Source organism: Heloderma suspectum, chromosome 16 (assembly GCF_057233095.1).
Source record: "Heloderma suspectum isolate Gila_16-S chromosome 16, 16-S_ref, whole genome shotgun sequence".
NCBI lineage: Eukaryota > Metazoa > Chordata > Lepidosauria > Squamata > Helodermatidae > Heloderma > Heloderma suspectum.
The window spans coordinates 12,110,750-12,137,152 of record NC_139473.1 but is presented as its reverse complement, the minus strand read 5'-3'; the positions used below and the strand labels follow the sequence as shown (position 1 = coordinate 12,137,152).

The window sequence follows — 26,403 nt, the reverse complement described above, 5'->3', positions numbered from 1 at the left end:
TCTTTACAAAGTGTGTGTGTGGGGGGGTTCAAAGTACTGTATGGAAGCATAATCCTCCCTTGCTTCATGCTCCCTCCCCCAAAAAATACTGGTTCGTAAGTTATTGTTCTCCCATTTGAGCTCTATGACTGGAAATTCACATTTATTTTTTGTTTATTAAATTAAATCGTTTCCCCAACCTTGCTCCAAGAAGCTTGGGATGGCTTCAAAGGTCCTTGTCTACCCTATGTTATCCTCACAACAACCCTGTGAGGTAGGTTTGGCTGAGAGAAAGTGTCTGGCACTGGATCCCCCAGTTATATTTGTGGCTGACCAGACACTTGACCTTGGAGCTATCCAGTCTACCTCCAGCATTCTAACCACTACACAACACTTCCCTCTCTGGAGGAGAAAACACACACAGCTAAATAGAAGTCAGCTGCTACATCTCCTCTCCACGCTATGCTTTAAATGCACCACAGATCTCTGCTTCCAAGGAAATCAGCTGGGCCCACTGCCACTGTCATCTCTGCACACAAATTCTCATACCAAATAATCACTCCCTGAGTCCCGTGCACCATTTCACTCCAGTAGAGGCTGATAGCTCCAGTTTTGGAGGGGTGGCAATTTCCATCCTGGGTTTTAGTTAGAACCAGCCAGAACTCTAAAGGTGCTGCACCTTATCCCCAAAATGGGCTCAGCACCTCGGATAGCACCTTTAGAGCTCTGACTGGTTCTAACTAAAACCCAGAATGGACCTAGCGCCCCTCCAAAACTGGAGTCCCCAGCCTCTACTGTTTCACACTGCTGTGAAACAGCCCCCTTGGGGTCCGTGGTGGAGTGGAGCACTCACCTCCATGCCCCTCCGGACTCCGTCTAGGCCGGTTCCTCCACGCAGTGATCCTGTGGAGCCAGCCGCCAGCTCCACACCGCTGGTGATATGGCTGGCCGCCATTGCCGTGCCGTATCACTGGGCTAGGCCCAGACACAAATGGTGTCCACTACACCATTTGCGTCCCTGTTTTTTTATGCAATAGGCTATGCAAATATCTATGTAAATATAATTTGCATAGCCTATCGCATGAAAATAGGGATGCAAATGGCGTAGTGGATGCCATTTGTGTCTGGACTTAGCACAGCGATACGCCACAACAATGGTGGCCGGCTGTATCGCCAGTGTTGTTGAGCTGGCCTGGATGGATTCCAGGGGGAGGGAGGGATCACCTCCCCCGCTGCAGACCCCCTCAGCCAGAATGGGGTAAGTGATCCGCCCAACCCTAGTACCTGTTTCATATCACACCCCCAGGGACACCTTGTGACTCCAGTTCCAGAGGGGGTTTGATTCCATTCAGGGTTTTAGTTACCACCAGCCAAAACTCTAACAGAACTAGCCAAGGTGCTGAAAGGTGCTATCCAAGGTGCTGAACCCATTTTGGATAGCACTGTTAGCGCTTCGGCTGGTGGTAGGGATGGACGAAAGGGACTTATCTTGTCCCGCAGCTTGCTCTGCGGTGGGGGGGAGGCGCTTTGCTTCTCCCCCCGAAGTTCAGGCGAGGGGGGGAGGCGCACCATCCCTCACCAGCAAAATTCAGGCTGAGTAGGAGCGCCCCATCTACCCGGCCGCGAAAAAAAAAGTTAAAAAAAAACACACAGACACACACCCGTGATAGGCTACGTAACGATTTACGTAGCCTATCACGGCTAGATTTCCAAAGTCAGCCATGATAGGCTATGTAAATCATCACGTAGCCTATCACGGGTGACTTTGAAAAAAAAAAAGCGCATATGCAAATGGCGGCTCCCATGGGGACCGCCATTTGCGTTCCTTATTTTGGCACGTCTAGTCTAAGTAAAGATTTACGTAGACTACGGCGAAAATAAGGGCAACGCAAATAGCATGCCCTTATTTTCGCCATAGTCTACGTAAAACTTTACGTAGACTAGACGTGCCAAAATAAGGAACGCAAATGGCGGCGCACCATGGCTGCCGCAATTTGCGTACGCGCTTTTTTTTTTTTCAAAGTCACCCATGATAGGCTACGTGACGATTTACGTAGCCTATCACGGCTGACTTTGGAAATCTAGCTGTGATAGGCTACGTAAATCGTTACGTAACCTATCACGGGTGTGTGTTGTTGTTTTTTAACTGCACTTTTTTTTTTGCAATGGCGGCGGAGGCAGCCAGTCGGGAGACCGGCCGCCGCCCCCGCTCCCGATGAAACGTCGCCGGGACCCGCCGCCAAGAGGGACATTTGCCGAAGGTAAGTCCCATCCCGGGGGGGGGCGGCGGAGAATTTTCCCAACACTTTCGGGGGGCCGAATGTGTTGGCACTCGGCCTCCCGAAGATTCGTGGAGAAATTCTCTGCCAACCCTAGCTGGTGGTAACTAAAACCTTAGATGGAGCTGGAGACAGCAGCCGCCACCACATATCCCTTTACTCTTGCAATAGCTTCTCTCCCACAAAATTAAAAGCAAGGAGCATGCTTGTTCTTTTGGGTAAAAATCAACTACAGAGTTTCTCAGTCTTGGTCTGTGAGCTTCATTCAGGTAGTCTGGAGAAAGACTGTGGAACCTTTGAGAAAATTTTGTGGTTGATCCTTATCTTTGTTTCTCTTCTTTTTTTCCCCCATTGATGGAGATCAAAGTCATTTTGACCATGACTGCATTAACAAACAGGCTAGTAGGTCCCTGTCCAATGGCCTGTGATGTTCGTAAGAGAGTACTGGCTCAGTCTAGTAATCTTCCACTAAAAGTTTAGTAATTGGAAGGGCCTTTCACATTGTCCCAGCCAAGGGTGCACGATTAGAGCTGGTTTTGATGATGCTGGTGCTGAAGAAAAGATGATTAAAGTATGAGTTACAAATGTGCTTTGATTTCCAAAACAACAATGAAAAGTTTATTAGCGGGTTACCAAGATCCAGAGTTTTTAAATCTGTGTGTTTTTTTAATATAACTGCCATTCAAGTTTGCACTGAGCTGAGAACTACATCACAACATTCAGAGAAGTATGTAATTTAGAAGGATAACTGCTTTCTGACCGCTGTATTAGTCTGGGAAGTGGTTGGCTTGCTTAAAAGTGCAGACTGAACAAAATTGTCCCCCCTAAGGGATAAAAGGCTTTGAAAGTAAGCACTGGAATATTGAAGTCGGCCCAGAAAAGGACTGTGCTTTAGCAACTGTTGTGTGTGAAATGGGAGGCTGAGTACTGCATGGCTCTTCATGTGCAACACATGCATTGATGCACATCTCCAAACAAAATGCACCCATTCCCTGCTCAAAAAATGGGGCCCAAGACATTTAGGGCTTTGAATGTTAATGCCAGCACTTTGAATTGGGCCCGGACATGGACTGGCAGCCAGTGCAGCTGGAAAAGTACCGGCGTAATATCATGATGGCCAGTCCACATTAACAGTCTCGCTGCCCTATTTTGGACCAGCTTTTTCAAGGGCACCCCATGTATGATGCATTGCGGTAATCCAGATGAAAAGTTTTCAGAGCATGAATAACTGTAGCTAGGCAATCTCTGTCCAGATAAGGGTGTAGCTGGTATATCAGCCTAAGATGATAAAAAGTGTTCCATGCCACCAAATCCACCTGTGTCTTGAGTGACAGTTCTGGATGGAATTGCATCTCCAAACTACGAACCTGATCTTTCAGGGGGAGTGCAACCCCCTCCAGAACAGGTTGAGCATCACTTAGCCAGGCAGATGAACCACCCACTAACAGTACCTCTGTCTCATCTGGACTGAGTCTCCATTTATTGGACTTCATCATGCATTACTGTGCCCAGGCACAGATTCAGAACAGCCACTGCCTCACCTAGATATGGTGAAAAGGAGAGATAGAGGTGGTTGTCATCCACATCTTGATGACACCTCAGCCCACACCTCTGGATAACCTCCCCCAGTGGTCTCATGTAGATGTTGACCAGCATGGAGGATAGAACAGAGCCCTATGGAGCCCCGTAGCATAGCTGCCAACGCACAGGCTCAATAATGAGCTCTAAACTGTGTTCGATCAGTCTTAGCACAAGTTTTCCACCATCTGCCAATTGGTGGTTAGAAATATTCTCCGAAGAAGGTGGCCACGATGGGGTGTGTTTGTGTGTGCCTCTGGCAGCCCCTGCCCTTTAATACCTGGGGAAGAGAAGGAGTGGCTGGTCAGCAGATGATGGTAGGTAGGGGGGAAGCTTCAAGAAAGCTGTCTGTCTTCGATAGCAGTCCCCACCTGAAACACACACCCCAGCTCCAAATGAGCATGTTTCCTAGCTGCACAATTGCTAATCGTGGATCTGAAACCTAGCACTGGTTTCAGTTCAGGGTCTTGACTATGCCCTCACTTCCGGTCACCTCCAGCATCTGGTTTTGTCCCACCATCTTGCCTTGGCCATCAACTCCACAGTGGTGGTGGAACACGAGACAGATCACAACCATTTCAGGGTGGCATTTTTGGCTGCTAACCTCACGCAACATCTTTTGCCATCCTGTACACAGTCTAATTTAGTATGGAATTTAATTAATTAATTAATTAACAGTATTTGTAAACCGCTTCTCATTCAAAGACCTCAGAGCAGTGAACAGCAGACACAGGAAGTAATGATTTTCCATACAGGAATTCTCCTTCCCCCCAAAGTCAGCCCTTTTCTAGTTCCCCCAAATGGTCCCATTTGATCAAATTCCCCCTACATTCTCCTTCATTCCTGTAAGTCATAAATCAGAGAAAGACTCTTAGGTTTGTTTGTTTTACGGAGATGAGCTCTTGGAAACCTTCTCCAGAACTGAAAAAGTGCTCTGCATTTCCCACAACGAAACCAAGCTGCTGAAATAAATCACAATATTGAAAATAAAGCAACATTATGATCCAGAATTCTCAAACCATTGGACTGAATGTACAGAGATGTGACAGCTTAATATAGTTAAAGAAACAAAACAGTTTGAGTAAGTTGAATGAGACAGCTTCCCTTGATAGAACAATTGCCAACAAATTTAAGTCAATGACATTCCAGAGCCAGAGTGTACACATTGGTTGTGTTATATATTCTAAATAGGACTCAGACCTCACTCTCTATAGTCATAGAATCATAGAATCATAGAATAGTAGGGTTGGAAGGGGCCTATAAGACCATCGAGTCCAACCCCCTGCTCAATGCAGGAGTCCAAGTCAGAGCATCCATGACAGGTGGCTGTCCAGCTTCATCTTGAATGCCTCCAGCGTGGGAGAGTCCACCACCTCCCTAGGTACTTGGTTCCATTGCCATATTGCTCTAACAGTCAGGAAGTTTTTCCTGATGTTCAGCCGGAATCTGGCTTCCTGTCACTTGAGCCCATGATTCTGTGTCCTGCATTCTGGGATGATTGAGAAGAGATCCTGGCCTTCCTCTCTGAGACAGCCTTTTAAGGACTTGAAGAGTGCTATCCCATCTCTCCTCAGTCTTCTCTTCTCAAGGCTCAACATGCCCAGTTCTTTCAGTCTCTCCCCACAGGGCTTTGTTTCCAGTCCCCTGATCATCTTTGTTGCCCTCCTCTGAACTCTCTCCAGCGTGTCTGCAGCCTTCTTTAAGTGTGGTGCCCAGAAACAAACAAACTTTCAACTAAGTCCTTAGGACTGCAGCTAGGCCCAGCACCAGCACTTCGCATCCTAGGTCAGTTGCCAGCCCCCAGCAGCACTGGCAACTCCCCCCCCACACACACACACACAGAGCTCCCCAGGCCAGATGGCTGGACCATGTCAATTTCCTGCTGTGCTCTGGACTGAAATTAATTCAGACACTCTAGAGCTGATGTTGCTGATGTTGCTATGTTGCTGATGCCACCATCACTGCCAACTAAGCCTAACGGGGGCATCAATGTAAGGGGGGGAACCAGAGGACCCTTTGCCTAGCCGCTTCCCCCAAACCTGGAACGCACACTGTTGCAACCATTGTGTTGGATCTGCAAATCTCATTGCAAGCTCAGACATGTCTGGACTCTGTGCACAGATTGCATCTAGGGATGGGGGAGAATTTCTCCCTGAAACTTCGGGGGGCCGAGCGCCAACGCATTCAGTCCTCCGAAGGTTGTTCGGGGAGAACTTCTCCGCCCCCCCCCCCAGGATGGGACTTACCTTTCACGAATGTCCCTCCCGGCAGCGGGTCCTGGCGGCGGTTCGGCAGGTCTTCGTCAGGGGCGGGGGCGGCAGCCGGTCTTTTGACCGGCTGCTGCCGCCGCCATTACAAGCAAAGTAAAAAAAAAACAAAACGCCCCTGTGACAGGCTACGTAATGATTAGGGATGGCGGAGAATTTCTCCCCGAAACTTCGGGGGGCCGAGCGCCAATGTGTTCGGCCCCCCGAACAAGTTTCGGGGAGAAATCCTCCGCACCCCCCCGCACCCCGCACCCCCCCCCCGGGACGGGACTTACCTTCCCTGAATGTCCCTCCCGGCGGCGGGTCCGGCTGGCGGTTCGTCCGGTGTTCGAGCGGGACGGGAGCGGCAGCCGGTCTTTCGACCGGCTGCCGCCGCCGCCATTGCAATCAAAGAAAAAAAAAAAAGTCCCCTGATAGGCTACGTGACGATTCATGTAGCCTATCACGGCTAGATTTGCAAAGTCAGCTGTGATAGGCTACGTGAATCGTCACGTAGCCTATCACGGGGGCATTTTTTTTTTTTAACTTTCGCGTTCGCGGCCGGGCGAGGCGAGGCGCATCCTCCCCGGCCTGAATTTCGGCCGGGCGAGGCGGGAAGCCTCCCCCCCGGCCTGAATTTCAGCCGGGCGAGGCGGGAAGCCTCCCCCCCCCGGCCTGAACTTCGTGGGGGGAGCAGCGAAGCGCTCCCCCCCACCGCGAACAAGCTGCGAGAAAAGGTAAGTGACTTTCGTCCACCCCTAATCACGGGTGACTTTAAAAAAAAAAAAAGCGCGTACAGATAATAGGGGTGGACGAAAGTCCTTTACCTTTCGCCGAAGCTTGTTCGCGGTGGGGGAGAGGCGCTTTGCTGCTCCCCCCGTGAAGTTCAGGCCAGGGGGGGAGGCTTCCCGCCTCTCCCCGGCCGAAATTCAGGCCGGGGGGGAGGCTTCCCGCCTCACCCCGGCCGAAATTCAGGCCGGGGAGGAGGCTTCCCGCCTCGCCCGGCCGCGAACGCAAAAGTTTAAAAAAAAAACGCCCCCGTGATAGGCTACGTGACGATTCACGTAGCCTATCACGGCTAGATCTGGAAAGTCAGCCGTGATAGGCTACGTCAATCGTCACGTAGCCTATCACGGGTGACTTTAAAAAAAAAAAAAGTGTGTATGGATAATGGCGGCCCCCATAGGGAGCCGCCATTCGCGTTCCTTATTTGGTCGCTGTAGTCTACGTAAAGATTTACGTAGACTACAGCGAAAATAAGGACAACGCTATTTGCGTTGTCCTTATTTTCGCTGTAGTCTACGTAAATCTTTATGTAGACTACAGCAACCAAAAAAGGAACGTGAATGGCAGCTCCCTATGGGGGCCGCCATTTGCGTATGCGCTTTTTTTTTAAGTCACCCGTGATAGGCTACATGACAATTAACGTAGCCTATCATGGCTGACTTTGCAGATCTAGCCGTGATAGGCTACGTTAATCGTCACGTAGCCTATCATGGGGGCGTTTTTTTAAAAACTTTTTATTTCGCGGCCGGGCGAGGTGAGGCGCCTCCTCCCCGGCCTGATTTCAGCCGGGCAAGGAGGGAAGCCTCCCCCCCCGGCCTGAACTTTGGGGGGAGCAGTGAAGCGCCTCCCCCCCACCGTGAAACAAGCTGCGAGACCAGGTAAGTGACTTTCATACACCCCTAATTGCATCCACGTCCATCCGGAAGGTGTGAGCTGGGTCAATCCTGAACCCAAACAAACCGAAATTAAGTCCTCACACCTCCCTAGTCCAAATGGGGCTGTGGAATCAGGGTGGCCATTTCACCTCTGCGCTATTGATACAGCACAAACGCAAGCCATCTCCCCACCACCGCCCCCCAAAACAGAGTTTCACATTACAACATGGCTTTACTTTGCAAAATGCTCTTCAAATTCTGTGTGTTTGTTTCTGTACCTGCCCCGGGTTTTCCCTTCCACCAAACTTCACTCTTTCCAAAGCAAATTCCACAGGGCTGATTTTTTTTTTCTTATGAGCTAATGTTCAGTCCCCTTTCCTGCAATGTCCCTGATGCTATGACCACAAGATGATGGAGCTTCACTCCAATAAGAACTTGGGAGAAAATAGTTCCTGCCATTAATATGAGCAGGTACCTCATATCTTTAATTCAGGTTGAGCATAAACACCCACATCTGTGCTGTGACTTATCCTTGGCTTTGGTTTTAACTGTGGTTAGGTGTAAACTAGCCCCCTATTCAGTCATCCTCACCTCTTGTGATCACCATTGTGTGAGGCATGACCATTGTGTGGGGCCCTACTCACTGGGTCCTCCCACTCTACTCCCTCCCTGCATCTGAACCAATGGAGGCTGTTGGGGATATCGGATTGGTCTGGTCCTACGGAGCTCTTTTCATGATCCTCTTGGCCATGATAATTAGGAATGGAGCCTCCATATTCAGAGGGTGTCTACCCGAGCATATCAGATACTGGGGATATGCACCTCAGGGGTTGGCTTTCCTGCCCTGCTTGTTGGTTTCCTGGAAGGATTTTGTTGGCTGTGTGGAAGTTGAACGTTGGAGTTGGACTAGATAGTTGTTCAATCTGACCCAGAAAGACAGTTCTTTAGTTAATAATGGCTTGGTGGAAGGTTTTTGCCCTGGATGCTTTATTGCTTAGGGAAATAAACTCATATATATTTGATGGGAAATTACGCGGAACTATAATTCTATGCATGTTTACCCAGAAGTAAGTCCCATTGTATCCAGTGGGGTTATTCCCTAGTACGCAAGTTTAGGATGGTATCTTCAATCTGGTAACGACTTTCTCTTCAAAAATGGAGTTTTAAATTTAATCAAACTGAATCTCCTTCATCCCTTAAAAATGGGCTAAAAGAGCCACAATTTTTTTACCTGCCATGGTTTTAACCTAAAGGGGAAGTCAGAACGAGATGGTTTGACCCCAATTATGTTGACAACTATTTAATGCCTTGTCATGCTGCTCGAACATTGGAAGAGAGCCTTAGGTACTCTCCATAAATTACCTCATTAGGAGTGGATCATTACATTTGTACAACAGAGCCCATGTTCACTGCAGTAGAACAGCACTGGGAACTTTTCACAAAGCATATCCAACAGTATGAACATTGCTTCTGCTTTGATCAGAGTCAGACACATTTTTGCATGCCTGGGAGAAAACATACCACAATGTAGGGGTGCACGAAAGTCACTTACCTGTCCTCGAAGCTTTTCGTGGTGGGGGGGAGGCTCCCCCCGTGAAGTTCAGGCCGGGGGGGGAGGCTTCCCACCTCACCCGGCTGAAATTCAGGCCAGGGGGGAGGCTTCCCGCCTCGCCCGGCCGAAACTCAGGCCGGGGAGGAGGCGCCTCGCCTCTCCCGGCCGCGAACTAAACAGTTAAAAAAAAAAAACGCCCCCGTGATAGGCTACGTGACGATTAACGTAGCCTATCATGGCTAGATCGGCAAAGTCAGCCGTGATAGGCTACGTAAATCAACACGTCGCTATCACGGGTGACTTAAAAAAAAAAAAAGCGCGTACGCAAATGGCGGCCCCCATAGGGAGCCGCCATTCGCGTTCCTTATTTGGTCGCTGTAGTCTACGTAAATCTTTACGTAGACTATGGTGAAAATAAGGGCAACGCAAATAGCGTTGCCCTTATTTTTGCCGTAGTCTACGTAAAGATTTACGTAGACTACAGCGACCAAATAAGGAACGCGAATGGCGGCTCCCTATGGGGGCCGCCATTATCCGTACGCGCTTTTTTTTTTTTTTTTTTTAGTCAGCCGTGATAGGCTACGTGTTGATTTACGTAGCCTATCACGGCTGACTTTGCAAATCTAGCTGTGATAGGCTACGTTAATCGTCACGTAGCCTATCACGGGGGCGTGTTTTTTTTTTTCTTTTATTGGAATGGCAGCGGCGGCAGCCGGTCAAAAGACCAGCTGCTGCTCCCGCCCCGGACGAAGACCCACCGAACCACCGGCCGGACCCGCCGCCGGGAGGGACATTCGGCAAAGGTAAGTCCTGTCCCGGGGGGGGTGCGGGGGGCGGGGGGCGGAGAATTTCTCCCCGAAACTTGTTCGGGGGGCTGAACATGTTGGCGCTCGGCCCCCCGAAGTTTCGGGGAGAAATTCTCCGCCATCCCTACCACAATGATTATGTCTTGATCCCCCAACTCCATAACGATGATCAGGTTTAATCGGGGATGGCACAGGTGCCTGATTCCATCTGAGAATCTGGTGGAACCATCCCTGCCCTCACCCCTGAGCCCCACTCATGGAGCCCCTGCTCACCCCCTGCCCACGTTTGGCGAATGGCCTGCATTCACTCCAACAGCCTTGTCGAGCTTCACGGTTGCCTTTTTTGAGAAATAAAATAGTGATCGCAAAAATGTGCATATTCGCGTATGTGTGAAAATGCACATTTTTGCAAAAAATGTGCACTTTCACACATAACACAAATATGTGCATTTGCAAAAATGTGCATTGCCGTGCAGATGCAAATATGTGCGTTGTGCGATTGCCATTTTTTTTAAAAAATGGAGACCATGTAGCTTGACGTGGCCGCCAGCGTGAGTGTGGGCTGCTCATTGAGGACAGGAGGAGCTCCAGCACAGTCTGGGGATTGGCGAGAGGCAGCAGGGGCTGGGCGGGTGCCTGGATAACCTGGATGAGGGTGGGTTTGCACCTCCCTAGGTTTAATGAAGGATTTTGTTCTAACAATTTTATGCAGAAGTATGTAATGTTTAATTGGCATAGTTCTTCCAAGCACACAGTTTGGATATCCTGAGCTGAGAGTGAAGGGGCCCCTTTGCCTGAGCTCAGCAGGCACATATAGTTGTGTTTCTCCCGATGTTCAGAACATAGTTCACATTTTAACTAAGAATGCTTGGGGATCATGTTTGATGCATATTTTGAAGCAAACCATCCCAGTTCATGTTTCACACAGGCCAAAGTGTGGATTACTTTGCGGCTCACTTCCTTAGTTTGCATTTCTCTGAATTTTGCAATGCAATTCTTAGCTCAAGAAATGATCCAAAATGTGCATTTTAAGATACGATGCATTTAGAAATGTGTACTTTGAGAGAAAATACATATAGAAGTAAGTATTTTTTGTGTGAGAAAGTACATTCAAAACTTAGAGATGGGCAAATCAGTCTATATCCAGTCCATGTCATTTGACTCATTTCATGTGTATTCAGTCAAAGGTCTGTCCCATCACATTTCTACATCAGCCTGCAAATCTATATCTATATCTGGATGGATGGATGGATGGATAGATAGATTAGATATAGATAGATAGATAGATAGATAGATAGATAGCAAGCAAAGAAAGCACACAAAATGCACATTTATTTTCATATGCAATTTTCCTCAATATACTATGGATTAGTTCAGTTCATTTGAAAATGCAGACCAAAGAAAATTATGCCCCATCTCTATCAAAAAATATTTTAAAATTATTTGTCTTTGTGTGTGTATGTGTTTTTCAGCACATTCATGTGCAAACAGGGCAGGGTCATGGAACAGATTTATGAATAACACATGCGAAACTCACATCAACCAGAAATCCATCCATCCAAAATGAATCAAAACTAATGGCTTTCAGTTTTGTAACCATGATGTAAAAGGTTAAAGACCAGGGAGGGGAGAGGAAAATAATCAAATGGCCACTGCAGAAGACGGTTCTAGATGGTTCTGATGGAGGCGGCCTTGCTGTCTCACCTCTCCCTCTACTGCAGCCAGATAAAATAGTTGCAGATGGAGACCAGTGTTGGAAGGGGCCAAATTGCAGTTGGTCCCAGTTGATCCAATGAACCCGCTCCCCCTGTCATCTAAAAACAAAGGAAGTATGATTCTTGGTGCAGAACAATGGTTTTTACCTATGTCCAGATTTATGCAAGTGTGATTAATTGATCAATTGAGTACAACTAATATAATTAATTGACTGAGATGTCTTTGGTTAGGTGATAGGCTGATTAATCCTCTCAGCCTGACAGCATCCATAACTGGAAATCCACACACACACCCCTCCCAATGTTCAAAATAGAATATTTATCTGCACTTTTGCAAGACAAATCAGAACCAGAACATTGACTTGAAGATCTTCTTTCACATTCATTTCAGTACTAGCTGATGTTTTCTGCTTCTCTTATTTTTGTTGGCCTCTTTTTCTCTATTATTATTATTATTATTATTATTATTATTATTATTATTATTTTCTTTACTAGGAGTTCCCTTTGGCAGTTATCAGAAGCCCTGAATGTCACTGTGGCTTCCCCACAGTTCATTTCCCATTACACAACAGCTCAGACAGATCATTCTGTAGCAGGTTCCAGAACATTAGCAGCATGGCCCAAGTGCCAAATGAGGAGGACTATCGCTTGGTCTATCAAACGCCAGTTCAAGGTAAGAGACAAAGATGAAACATGTCAACAACGGTGTTCTAGCAGCTGTACATCTAGAACCCACACTTGGAATAAAGAGGTGAGACCCCTGTGATTGGGTTGACTAGGGCCACATCTTTATTAATACTTCACAGAAGTGATCCAAAGCAAATACCGCAAGCTGTTCAAGGCCCTGGGCTTGGTCAAGGGCAGCCATCTGCAGTGAGCTTGGAACCAAGAGGTGTGGGACAAGCATTGAGCAGGGGGTTGGACTCAGTGGTCTTATAGGCACCTTCCATCCCTACTATTCTATGATTCTATGAAGCTGAACAGCCATCTTTCAGGGATGCTTTGACTTGGACTCCTGCACTGAGCTAGGGATGTACGAAAGTCACTTACCTTTGCGCAGCTTTGCTTCGCGGTGGGGGGGAGGCGCTTCGCTTCTCCCCCCAAAATTCAGGCCGGGGGGGAGGCGCCCCGCCTCGCCCGGCCGAAATTCAGGCCGGGGAGAAGCGCCCCATCTCCCCGGCCACAAACTACGAAAGTTAAAAAAAAAAAAACGTGATAGGCTACGTAATGATTTACGCAGCCTATCATGGCTAGATTTGCAAAGTCAGCTGTGATAGGCTACGTAACGATTAACGTAGCCTATCATGGCTGACTTTGGAGATCTAGCCATGATAGGCTATGTTAATCGTTACGTAGCCTATCATGGGGTTGTTGTTTTTTTTACTTCAGCTGTAATGGCAGCGGCGGCAGCCGGTCGAAAGACCGGCTGCCGCCTCCTCCCCCGCCGAAAGCCCGCCGAACCGCTGCCGGGACCTGCCGCCGGGAGGGACATTCGGCCATGGTAAGTCCCATCCCGGGGGGGTGGCGGAGAATTTCACCGCCGATTTCAGGGGGCCGAATGTGTTGGCGCTTGGCCCCCCGAAGATTCGGGGAGAAATTCTCCGCCATCCCTACATTGAGCAGGGGGTTGGACTTGATGGTCTTATAGGCTCCTTCCAACCCTACTATTCTATGATTCTATGATTCTAAATCGGTTGCCAGGGCTTAAGACTGAGTGAGAAGCAAAGGACACCTTCCGTGCAATCTGGTATAAATGTAATGATTTTATTAACAACCAAGGTTCCCAGAGAAAGCTACCCACATGTCATGGACAGAATATGGAACGATGCATTTAGATAATTACAACTAAATCTTCAACCCCTGATGAACTTCTGTGGAACTAAGGTTATTAATGTGTTGAAACTCCTGTGATTCTTGTTAATTATATTTGTTTGTTTGTTTGTTTGTTTTTTATATCCTGCCTTTTCCCCAATACTGGGACTCAAGGGGGCTTTACAACATTAAGAACTTGTACAGTTAAAACCTGAATTTAAGGGGTAGGAGGGGAAGATCTCCCCCTCTCTCGTGATGCTTCTGGGTGCAGCTGTTGACGTTGAGCCAATCGGGCTGTGCGCCCAAGCTCGGCTCTTGCAACCTCTCACTTCTGCCTGAGCCTGTGCTTCATGTCCTAAAGCTCAAGTTGTCCCTCCCTTTCCATGCCTGGGTCACTGTTGCTCCCAAGGATGTGAGGGGGGGGTCCCCCTCCATCTGCGCCTCTGATGTCTGAGAGAGTTCCTCCCCCATGAATTGTATCTCCTCCTCAGAATCAGAGCTGCCTTGGGATTCTATGGGTTCAGATACAACCCTGACACAAGGGTCCAAGGACACACCAGAGCTCTGGAAGACCTTGTTGCTCAAGGAATCCATCTGGGGGGCGTGGAGCTCAACTAGCTGTTATTAGCTTGGCCCCCTGGACTTCAGCTCATTTTCCTGCAAGCTGGCCCGACTCCATCTGCATGGAGTTGGGCTAGTTCCCAGATGGTTGGGTGTTGTCTTTCATTTGTGCAAATTGCAGCTGTGATTTGGAGCTGTAATTTGTGCAAGCTACGCAAATTACAGGTACAATTTGCGCAAATTGCTGTTTACACATTTAAAAGAGAAACAAAACCCAAAGTTCCCAGATTTGGGAAAGAAACCTAAATGTAAGCTGAGTTGGGGGCGCCGTGGAAATCAGGTGAGCCCCCGAAGTGCAGGATTTATTGGCGACAGACATCCCTAAGGGTCAGGTGGAACAGGCAGCCCTCTTATGCTCTTTCTGAACAGGAGAATCTAATGGCCAACCTGGGTAGGTAGGGTCAATCCAGGGTTGAGGCTGCTTTGAGAAGCTGCCACCCTCTGTTAGGGATGTTAGAGAATTCCACCATGGACTCCAGTGAGGCCGGATTCTTTATAATCCACCACCCCACCGGAGTCCGTGGTGGAATGGAGCAATCCCCCCTGCCACTCCGCGAAATTTCCCAGGGACGGACCTTACCTTTTGTCAGCCATCTGCTGCCCTCGTCTGTGGCTGTGAATGGCTGCCCCGATCTGTGGCCGCCATTTCCCTCCCTACTTTAGCTGTGATAGGCTACATAAGTATTTACGTAGCCTATCACAGCAAAGAGCAGGGATGCAAATGGCAGCTGCTACACCATTTGCATCCCTGCCTTTTGCCGTGATAGGCTACATAAATATATACATAGCCTATCACGGCTAACGCAGGGATGAAAATGGCAACTGCTACGCCATTTGCAGCTGCAGCCTGGCAGCGGAAAGAGGTCCGGCTGCGGGTGGCCCTGGCTGGCGGCTCCACAAGTGGAGCCGGCCAGGGAGGATTCTGGGGGGCGGGATGGATCGCCTCCCCCCACCACAGACACCCCGGACCAGAATGGGGTGAGTTATCCATACTGTCAAGGGCTCCTTGGAGGCCTCTCTCAGTCTAATCCAGTAGCCAAGTCCAGACACAGACAAAGGGATTCCTTTCCAAGCTTTATTATTCTTTTACAACTTAACAACTATACCGTTTGCAACTAGATCTGAGCAGCACAGTACCTATGCCCTAAGTTGGAACAGTTGGTCCCCATTTGAAAGGGAATTACTGGCAGACCCCTGAACTTAACGACTAGGGAGAGTCCCTCCCCTTTTCCCTTGGATCCTCTGGGCGCAGCCATTGTTTGCGCACCAACCGGGCACTATGCCTCCTTTCCACGCCCTCCATCTGGTGCCGCTCTCTGCGTCAGCGTCGCGCATCCACCAAGTCTGCTATCTGTGCTTGGTCACTCCCAGGACTGCTATCTAAGCTAGGAATGCTGGTGGGAGGAATCTCCCTCAGCTGTTGGCCCTGGGAAAGAGGAATGTTCTCCTCTCCCAGGAGCGACTGCTCTTCCTCAGAATCAGAACTACTCTGGGATTCTATGGGCTCAGTGTCCACCCTGACACATACACCCCTACCCTCTATCCAGTGGCTCATCACACAAGGACAACTATCCACAGATCCTAGTCATTCCTGACAGTGGGGATCAGTCTGGATAGGACAGGAGCTGTCTTGAAACCTCCCCATGGCCTAGAGGAGGGCAAGCTTGACCCTGTCCTCAGTCTGGGAATGGTGCTCTACCTGTTACAGCCCCACCTGGCCCCATCTTTCAGATGCTATGAGGCCCTCTTGAGTTGTGTTTTGTCTAAGAAAAGTCACCGTGATAACCATGCAATACCATCTCTCTCTGGCTGCAGACACCCGTTGCACTGACCGCAAGTTTCTCCCCACCAAATCCAAAGCGTTTGTCGCTTTGTCAAGCTTCCCTGGAGCTGGGAACACCTGGGCTCGCCATTTAATCGAACACGCAACGGGATTCTACACAGGGAGCTACTATTTCGATGGAGCACTGTACAATAAAGGTGAGCTGTGGACTGGGCCCTGTGGGTTTTCTTTCTTTGTCTGTTTGTTTTTGAAAGACTACAGTTGCCACATTCACTTGGTCTGAGCAGGGAACTCCCCATGTTGGCTGCTACATGAACTACTTCACTGGGATGGCCGTCCTCTTCCACTGAGCACCTACCTTTGGGCAGGAGCAATGTGGAAGGGGAGACTTGCCTAGCCAGGCAGATCAGTTGAATCTGGGGATGCTGGAGAAATTCAAGATGGACTAAAATGAGCTTGGATTTCTAAGAATCCAACCTGTTGAATCCGCTGCGGAGTGGCCTCCACAGGGGAGCAAATCCTGCCCGCCCCCCGAATGCACAAATCCTGACAAAAAATGCACATATTCAGGCTTCGGCCTATGGGCAAAATGTGCATTTTCAGCCAATGTGTACATGTGTGTTTTTCTATGACTAGATTTGTGAAAAATTCCAGAAAGTTTTTGTTTTGTTTTTTAAGGGTCTGCAAGTCTGCAAAATCAGCCAGTCCGCTGTGGAATCTGAGGGTTTGATTCATAGAAATCCAAACTCATTTGATTCCATTGCAGATTTCTCCGACACCCCTATTCAGAAGTAGGTCCCACTGAGTTCAATGGGTCCTACTCCCAGGTAGGTGGACTGCAGTCTAAGCAAGGACGTGTAAGTTGTGTATAATTATTATGCATGATGAAGGTAACCTGAAGAGAGATGTAACATTTTGGCTTGATCCCAGAATACAAGAACTCAGAGTCCCCTGTTTTGATCATTGTTTTGTCAATAGGCAATGGATCTTTTTGGATATTCAGAAGCAACAAACGCACCCATGGGTGAAGGAAATAAGTTTATTGAGCTAAAATAGGCTAAAGAAGCAAGAAAAAAAGCATGGCAATACATTAAAAGCATAAAGCATAGTCCTTGAAACCCTGGTACCTTATCAAGATAAGATCAGCAGAGAATGTAACTGCATAATGGCCTGGCCTTTTCAGCACCTGTTGTGAATTGGCCTACAGTAAGGTTCTGACTTGGGAGGGTCCTGGGGAATCATATAATTTCCCATACCTCCCATTCTGGGCATGGTCCAACCCTTCAAACTGTTTCAAAGTAGGGATGTACGAAAGTAACTTACCTTTTCGAAGGGTGACATTCGCGGTGGGGGGGGAGGTGCTCCGTCCCTCCCCCAAAATTCTCCCTGGTCAGCTCCGCTCCATGGCGACTCCGCGGAGCCGCTGGCCAGGGCCGCCTGCAACTGGACATCCGGCCGCTGGGCAGCCTGCACAGGGACGCAAATGGCAGCCGTTACGCTATTACGGCCCCTGTCTTTTGCCGTAATAGGCTACGTAAATATTTGCGTAGCCTATCATGGCAAAAAAAAGGGAACACAAATGGCGGCTGCCATAGACGCCGCCATTTGCGCTCCCTTTTTTTTTTTTTTTTTTTGCCGTGATAGGCTACGTAAATACTTACGTAGTCTATCACGGCTAACGCAGGGACGCAGGCTAAAGACAGGGGCCGTAATAGCGTAACGGCTGCCATTTGCGTCCCTGTGCAGGCTGCCCAGCGGCCAGATGTCATTTAGTTGAGGAGTTGATGTCCTCCTTATTTAGTTGAGCAGGGATTTCAAGAAAATACCTTCCATCACATTTCAGCTGTGTCAGGGTTCCCCTTATGATCTGGACCCCCTGGACAACTCCTTAAGGATCCCTTGTCTCCTTAAGTGTCCCACCTTCCTTCTTTTAAACTTCCCCATCCCAGTAATGTGGGGTTTAGGTTGTTGGCATCAGGTGATTGACCCTCTAGACACAGGGTTTAACCACAACATTTTACTGGTAAATTGAAGCAAGCAAATCACAACTACAGGTATTTATACAATAGAGCTAAGTGATACAAAAGTCCTTAAGGGAAAATAAGAGTTGCAAAACACAAGGTCCTTTACCCTAGCTGTCTTTAGACTTCTCCAGGCTGCTTCTTCCTGCTCCCTCTTCAGGCTCTGGTCTCCCTGATTCTGTTCTTACTGACTCTTTCACTCTCATTATATACCTTCCTCCCTCAGAACCGACAGTACTGCTTCAAACCTGAAGAAATGAAACTTAATTGGGGAAATGAAACTGAAACTTAATTGGGGAAATGAAACTACTCCTCTGAGGGATACCCCCTCCCAGCAAAACTCCAGGCCTTTAAGCCTGACTTCTTCTTTCTCCCCCACCCCACCCCTTTGCCTCTGTAGGCTTCAAACCTTCACAAGCTGAAAGTTATTTTGAAGGAATAAGCCATACTCCTTCAGCCATACTCCATCGAATGACACATTTAGTAAAATCATCATGATAAGTTTATTTATAGTGCTCATGACAGACCCAATTCTTAACAATATAAATGTATGTTTCTTTTTTGTAATATATATATGAACAGGTTTCAAAGGGGAAAAAGATCACTGGAGAAACAGAAGAACTATTTGTGTCAAAACACATGAGAGTGGCAGAAAGGAAATTGAACTGTTTGACTCAGCCATCTTATTAATACGGAACCCATACAAGTCGCTCGTGGCAGAATTCAATCGGAAGTGTGCTGGCCACCTTGGATATGCGACAGAGAGAAACTGGAAAAGCAAAGGTGAACAGATGAAACATTTGCTTTCTGACTATATATAAGGCCATATGTCCTTGCACACACACCTCCGTTGAACATTTCTTGGGGGAGAGAGATCATAGCCCAGAGACAGAGCTACGGTGATAGAATTAAATGGCTGAGTGAAAACCTGTTGCTAAAGTTTAGCTCAACTGTTTAATTCTATGAACAGAGGCTTGAATCAGGATAAAGGATTTTTATATCACCCCACGTGTGTTAACTGGCTGACCTAGTGCCAGACTGTCTGTGCTTTCAGCAGTAATCATCCTACGAATGACCACTGTTCGTAATGTGATTGTTGCTGTCAGTACTTCCTTCATTTAATTTCCTTCTGACTTCAATGTTCACAGTTCTTTCCCCTGACCTCCTCCTCCACCACGATATGTATTGTATATAAAGCTGAAACTCTACATAACACTCCATGTGTATGACGAACTGGGTCCATAAAAGCTGATGCCAGAATTAATTTGTTAGTTTTTAAGGTGCCGCAAAAATCTTTGCTGATTTTCCTACAACTAGGGGTGGACGAAAGTCACTTACCTGTCCTTGAAGGACGTTCGCGGTGGGGGGGAGGTGCTTCGCTGGTCCCCCCGCGAGGTTCAGGCCGGGGGGGGAGGCTTCCCGCCTCGCCCCGGCCGAAATTCAGGCCGGGGAGGAGGCTTCCCGCCTCGCCCGGCCGCGAACGCGAAAGTTAAAAAAAAACAAAAACGCCCCCTGATAGGCTACATGACGATTCACGTAGGCTATCACGGCTAGATCTGCAAAGTCAGCCGTGATAGGCTACGTCAATCGTCACGTAGCCTATAACGGGTGACTTAAAAAAAAAAAAAAGCGCGTGCGCGAATGGCGGCCCCCATAGGGAGCCGCCATTCGCGTTCCTTATTTAGTCGCTGTAGTCTACATAAATCTTTACGTAGACTACAGCGACCAAATAAGGAATGGGAATGGCGGCTCCCTATGGGGGCCGCCATTATCCGTACACACTTTTTTTTTTTTTTTAAAGTCACCCGTGATAGGCTACGTGACGATTCACGTAGCCTATCATGGCTGACTTTGCAAATCTAGCCGTGATAGGCTACGTGAATCGTCACGTAGCCTATCAGGGGGCTTTTTTTTTTTTTCTTTCATTGCAATGGCGGCGGCGGCAGCCGGTCAAAAGACCGGCTGCCGCTCCCACCTCGCTCGAACACCCGCCGAACCGCCGGCCGGACCAGCCACCGGGAGGGACATTCGGTGAAGGTAAGTCCCGTCCCGGGGGGGGTGCGGGGGGCGGGGGGGTTCGGAGGATTTCTTCCCAAAACTTGTTCGGGGGGCCGAACACGTTGGCGCTCGGCCCCCCAAAGTTTCGGGGAGAAATTCTCCGCCAACCCTACCTACAACAGACTACTAACCAAGCTCCCCTTTGGAAACAGTATGGAATTTAGGGGAACAAAGGGGTATTCAATATCATCTCAAGGGAGCAAGGTGTTTTCGAGGTTTTGCTACTATAATGTTGCTTTATTCCCTAATGCAAAGCTGTTCTTTGCTTCTGCATAGTGATGGGCAAACTCACTGTGGTCTGGGTCGGTCGGCATGTGCCAGACCCCCACCAGCCCAAGAAAAGCCTTACAAGCCACCCGGCCCTGTTTGCTGTGCATGGCGAGTTGCCGGGCGGTCTGCAACAATCCAGAGAGCACTGCATGGCTGCCTGATCTCTCGCCGAGCTGCCATTTTGCATGAAAATGGTGGCTCAATCTTTTTCATTAAGGCCGATTTTATGCAAATGGCAGGGTAAAGTGGCTATTTATGCAAGAGCCATCAATGGCCACTTACACCTGTAATCCTGTGTGAATGGTTGATTTACAGTAGACATTTACATCAAATCAGCCTTTACAAAAAAGGCCAAGCCACCATTGTATGGCTCAGCAAGGCACCAGGGATCCCCAGACGTCCACAACATCCCTACTTCTGCAGTTATTTCATTTATTTTTTAAAGGTTTTCTTCTGCCATCCACCTTAAGTTTGTTAAAAGCCAGATATGAAGATGTATAACAGGGGTGTTAAACCTCTTTCAGGCCCATGGCTGAATTTCCTTTCAGAAAAGCTCTTGGGGGGACATTCCAGTGGTGGGCAGGACTGAAGGCAAAAGGCACAGTTCCCAAACACCAAAAATAGCAGCATATTTTGCTTCTTGATTGGCAGTCAAGGGAAAGGGGTGAGGCCAGGGGAACGGGTCATGGCCTTCAGGAGAAACCTGGAGGGATGGACTGGGACATGTAAAGAAGTCTCCTGTATTTTATTTCCCACTTTACAGAGTGGCCAGATTTTGTGAACAGCTACGCTTCGTGGTGGGCTTCCCATGTACTAGACTGGCTCAAATATGGCAAACATCTCCTTGTTGTTCACTACGAAGACTTAAAACAGGCCCTGCTCCCCAAGCTGAAGGAAATGGTCGAGTTTCTGAACATCACCGTGACGGAGGACAGGTTGCTCTGCGTTGAAAACAACCGAGATGGGAACTTCAAGCGGTCGGGAGTCAGGCAGAAAGTGTTTGAACCCTTCACAAAGGAAATGAAAGCCTTGATCGATAAACATATCACGGCTGTGGACAAAGCCCTAAGAGAGAGAAACTTTATTGGGCTGCCAAAAGAGTATTTGCCCAGATGATGTCCTACGGCCAGCAAGCTGTGTTTTTAAGAAGATCCGAATAATGAAATTAAAGAAAAGGCCAGAATTCTCTAGCAGTGAAAAGGCAGGATTTGCCCAGAGTCTACTGATGAATGCAAATTCTCAAGACTTGGACGCTCTTTAGGAGCACTGAGTGTTACGGATGGCAACCAATGAAGGATGGAAATTGGGTTATAAACCAAGGCAAAAGCCATTAGCATCTCTGCCTGTGTGTGTCCTTTTCTCTATAAATGGCTACAAATTTTAACACTTCTGTGCACTGCTAATTCTGGGAAATGGGGGAAAGGGTCTCATCCTAACTGCCTACTAGCAATACTTTCTCAATAGTATCTAGACATTTTATAGCAATTTTGGCAAGTCAAATGTGTATGTTCCCCCCCCCCCGGGGGGTTTGTTTGTTTGTTTTAAACTCACCCTGATAAATATTTTTAGCTAAGCAGTTCAATGAGAGAAAAAAGTTGCTTTCTTTGTCTTTTTTCCTTTATTTATGCTTCTTTTTAAAAAAGAAGTATCTGTCCTATACTTTGGACACATACTGAAGGCTCTATGTAGATCATTGGTAAAGATTTCCCCCCCTCCATTTAAAGTGCAATCCTGTCTGTTCAGAAGTAAGCTCCATTAACTTCAATGGAACTTACTCCCAGATATGGTCTCTAGGATTGTAGCCTTAGTGCTGAAATTAATTTTGGAGGAAAGTATTCTATTAGTTTTAATTTTCTGTAATCATTAAGCCTGGAGAATATACCCCCCTCCTCAAATAATTTCAAATTAGTTTGGGGTGAACCCAGATTTAGTCGGGCTCAGAGCAGGCACACTGAAATAAATTGGGTTTCAGTCCTATTGTGTTCAATGGATCTATTCTAATCATAGAAGAGCATAGATCATAGAAGATAATAGAATCATAGGGTTGGAAGGGGCCTACAAGACCATCAGGTCCGACCCCCTGCTCAATGTAGGGATATCAGAGAATTCCGCCACAGATCTCGGGGAGGCCAAATGCCAGCGCATTCGGCCCTCCAAAATCGGTGGCGGAACGGTCTGCCCCCTGCCCACCCCCGGGACGAGACTTACCTGGGGCAGATCTTCCTGGCAGTGGCGGTGCGGCGGCAGCGGACGGTCTTCCGACCAGCCGCCGCCGCCATTTCCAGTTTTAAAAAAAAGTGATAGGCTACGTGAAGATTTACGTAGCCTGTCACGGCTCAGTTTAAAAAAAAAACCTGATAGGCTACGTAAATGTTTACGTAGCTTATCATGGCTGACTTAAAAAAAAAAACAGCAACGCGCGTACGCAAATGGCGGCGGCCACGGCCACCACCATTTGCGTTCCTTATTTTGACACGTCTTAGTCTACGTCAAGATTTACGTAGACTAAGATGGTGAAAATAAGGGGAACGCAAATAGCGTAGCATCCGACACGCTATTTTCGTTCCCCTTATTTTCGCCATCTTAGTCTACGTAAATCTTGACATAGACAAAGACGTGCCAAAATAAGGAACGCAAATGGCGGCGGCCGTAGCCGCCGCCATTTGCGTACTCACATTGTTGTTGTTGTTGTTTTAAGTCAGCCGTGATAGGCTACACAAACATTTACGCCATTTGCGTCCCTGCTAGCCAGCGGCCGGATGTCCGGCTGCTGGCGGAGCCGGCTGGCGGCTCCACAGAATCCCTCCGGAGCACAGCCGGCTGGCCAGGATTCCGGGGAGAGAGGAACGGAGTGCCTCCCCCCCCGTCCAGGATTCCGGGGGGAGGGACGGAGCGCCTCCCCCCCCACCATCAACATAATCCGCGAAAGGTAAGTGCCTTTCGTACATCCCTAGCTCAGTGCAGGAAGTCTGATTCCCAGGCAGTCTCCCATCCATGTACTAACCAGGGCTGACCCTGCTTAGCCTTCCTGTCCTCCGCTCTCTCCCGGAGTGTGCTCAAGTTCATAGTAACACTGTCCCCACCCTTAAATCCAGACATTCACATGTTCACTCTATCATCTATAGAGCAGGGGGTGGTGAACCCATCGCTCTCCCGATGCTGTTGGACTCTAGGTCCCATCAGCCCCAGCAAGTATGGCCAATGGGCAGGGAAGAAGGGAATTGTTCTCTTACCACCCCTCCCTAGAATGGCACCCTTCCAGGTGACAATGAGGCTAGAGATGGTGCAGGCACCCAATTCCATCTGGGAATCCAGTGGAACCCCCCTGCCTGCACCTTCAACCCATGCTCACCGAGCCCTTGCCCCTGCTTGCCCCCTGCCCATGCTCGGCAAGCAGCCTGCACTCATCCTGGCAAACTTGATGAGCTCTGCAGTCACCATTTTTTGAAAAACATAGTGGCAACTGCAAATGCACATATTTGCATCTGCGAAAATGCACACTTTGTGACTGTGTATATCTGCACATGCACAAGAATGTGCATTTTTGCACATCCTTCGATGAGGCGTTCCTGTGCTGCCCCCTTCCGGAGCCCCACAACTCTGGGCAGGTGAGGCAGGTGAGCCTCAGAGACAACCCAGACCTTGCCCCTGGGTCCCACAGACCTGAGAGGCAAGGTTCAGGAATTGCCAATTGCCATAAAGGTGGCCCAAGGTGCTGTATCCTCCTTACTGGAAGTCCCACACTTATCTGCCAATCAAGTGACCAGACTGACCTATTTAAGGCTATCAGAGTAGAGTAGATGGGGAAAAAAACCTCCTCCAACTGAAGCCAATATGGTGACGAGCAAAAAAGAAAACCCTACTGGCTCTGGAGCCACTGGTTAGCCCTGCAAGGGTTACCAAGAGAGACAGATGGGGGCTGGAAATCCAAAGAGGCCAGGGAGCTGCTGAGGCAGGCTTAAATAGCCCTGTGGCTCTGCCCAGGCTTGATGTCACTGTGTGCATCTTTGCACAGAGTTCTGGTGGTCCAGCCTCCCTCTGTACCACCCACAAATGCATTCCCACCCCAAGGCCAGGCTCTTCTGCCCAGGTTTGATCAAGATGCCTAATTTGGGCTGGTCCATTCACTCGATAACACCCTGGCCGCATTCGGACATCACGCTAAACCACACTTTAGTATTATGAGAATGAGCCACAGCAAGCCTTGTGCTTGCATGCCCTCCCCGCCCCCCTGCATGCCATGAGGAGTTTGGAAACTTCCATTTCAATATTAGATTAACCACAGTTTAGTGTTACATCTGCACGCTAAGCTTTGGTTAACATTAACTATGCTTGGCTTGAACAAGCCAGTTTCTTATACCATAGGTTTGATGTTGGCTCTTTTCAAACATGCCATAGTTACCATTAAACACTCTTTCTCAGATTCAGATGACACAATAAACTGTGATTAATCTAAACCAGTAGCAAAAACATCGGAATTCCTCCATGTGGCCACAATAGAGGAGGAGATGGAAGCACAGGTGCTAAAGACATACTATGGATCATTCTCACCACTGGGCCAGTGGTGAGAATGTTGCTCAACAAACAAACAAACACAAATCAATGGTTTGTGCAAATGAAACATGTTCTCATTCTCCTTGTAAATTAGGCCCTGTAATATCTTCAGAAGGATGTGTTAGAGCCTTTTTAGTGTAGGTTCTGAAGTTAAACAGGATCAAATTTACACTTCTCACTCTTTTCCACTCTTCTTGATCTTTTGTTGGTGTTCCAAAAGGAGATCACTGGGTTTCAGTTTTCATTTGAAAGGTACGCAGATTTTCACTGAGTAGATTAATGGGCTCAAGTTACAAGAAGCCAGATTCCAGCTGAACGTCAAGAAAAACTTTCTGACTTTTAGAGTAATATGGCAATGGAACCAATTCCCTAGGGAGGTGGTGGGCTCTCCCACACTGGAGGCATTCAAGATGAAGCTGGACAGCTACTTGTCAGGGATGCTCTGACCTGGATTCCTGCACTGAGCAGGAGGTTGGACCCTACTATTCCATGATTCTATGATTTACAGAAATGCACACAGAAAGTGAGAGAATGAATACAAGTCAGCGATGGACAACTTGTGGCTTTCAAGATGTTTTGGCCTACAACTCCCATCATCTCTCCCATCATGCTGGCTAGGGAGGCCCTCCAGGAGTTTTGCCTTCTAAGTCACCTACCGCTGACATAAAGGATAGTCACAACATGACTTGGTCCTCCTTGCCCCCTGACTTTGCATTCCTTTCTCCATATATAAGATATTAGGGTAGGAGAAAGGTCTGCACCAACCTTTTCTAACTTGGTGCCCTGAAGATGTTTTGGATTTCAATTTCCATCAGCCTGATGGCCAAGAATGCAGGGAGTTGCAGTCCAAAACATCTGGAGGGCACCTGGTTGGGGAGAGCTGGGTTAGTCAATTTCCCTTCAAGAAAAAAAAAAGGTGCTAAGCAAATAAGAGGGCAATGCCTAGCAATGAACATGAATCAATGGGACTCACTTGTAGGTAAGTTTATACTAGTGTTGTACCAAAAATGTCTCCCACATTTTTTGGCCATTCTCATTCAATTTGATCAAAAAGAATTTGCTTTCAAAAAGGAATTCAACGGCAAAGAAATTTTGGAGAAATTCTCCTGGATTGGGTTTGGGTTTCTTGGGCTTACCTTAGTTAGGCGATGGCTAGAGAGTGAGCACAAGTGTCCTGTAACTTGAGCCCATTATTCCGTGTCCTGATCTGGAAAAGCCCTTTGGGAAGAATTAGCTCATCATGGTGCCTTAAACTGAGCTTCAGTTGAAGTGTAGGGAGCTGAGGAGGCTACAGGCCACCAGAGAGATGATTGTACCATGAAAGACAAGATACTTGTGCTCCATTCCTTGGCCACCTCCTAAGTAAGGTAAGCCCCACAAACCCAAACACAACCCTCGAGCATTTCTCCAAAATGTCTTCAGTACTGAGAGTGTCTTTTCAAAAGCAATTTCTGTTCTATCAAATTGA

At 48.1% G+C, this 26,403-nt stretch overlaps 1 protein-coding gene across 1 annotated transcript in view; it reads left to right on the top strand.

Moving 5' to 3' along the window:
* Positions 1 to 21,969, top strand: part of WSCD1 (WSC domain sialate O sulfotransferase 1) — a 53,112-nt gene extending 31,143 nt beyond the window's left edge. The window contains exons 5-8 of the mRNA XM_084823090.1: positions 12,312 to 12,489; positions 16,065 to 16,229; positions 18,636 to 18,836; positions 21,145 to 21,969. Coding sequence (XP_084679216.1) covers positions 12,312 to 12,489; positions 16,065 to 16,229; positions 18,636 to 18,836; positions 21,145 to 21,497 — 897 coding nt within the window. The 3' untranslated portion in view covers positions 21,498 to 21,969. The remainder of the gene's footprint in view (positions 1 to 12,311; positions 12,490 to 16,064; positions 16,230 to 18,635; positions 18,837 to 21,144) is intronic.
* Positions 21,970 to 26,403: the final 4,434 nt, after the last annotated feature.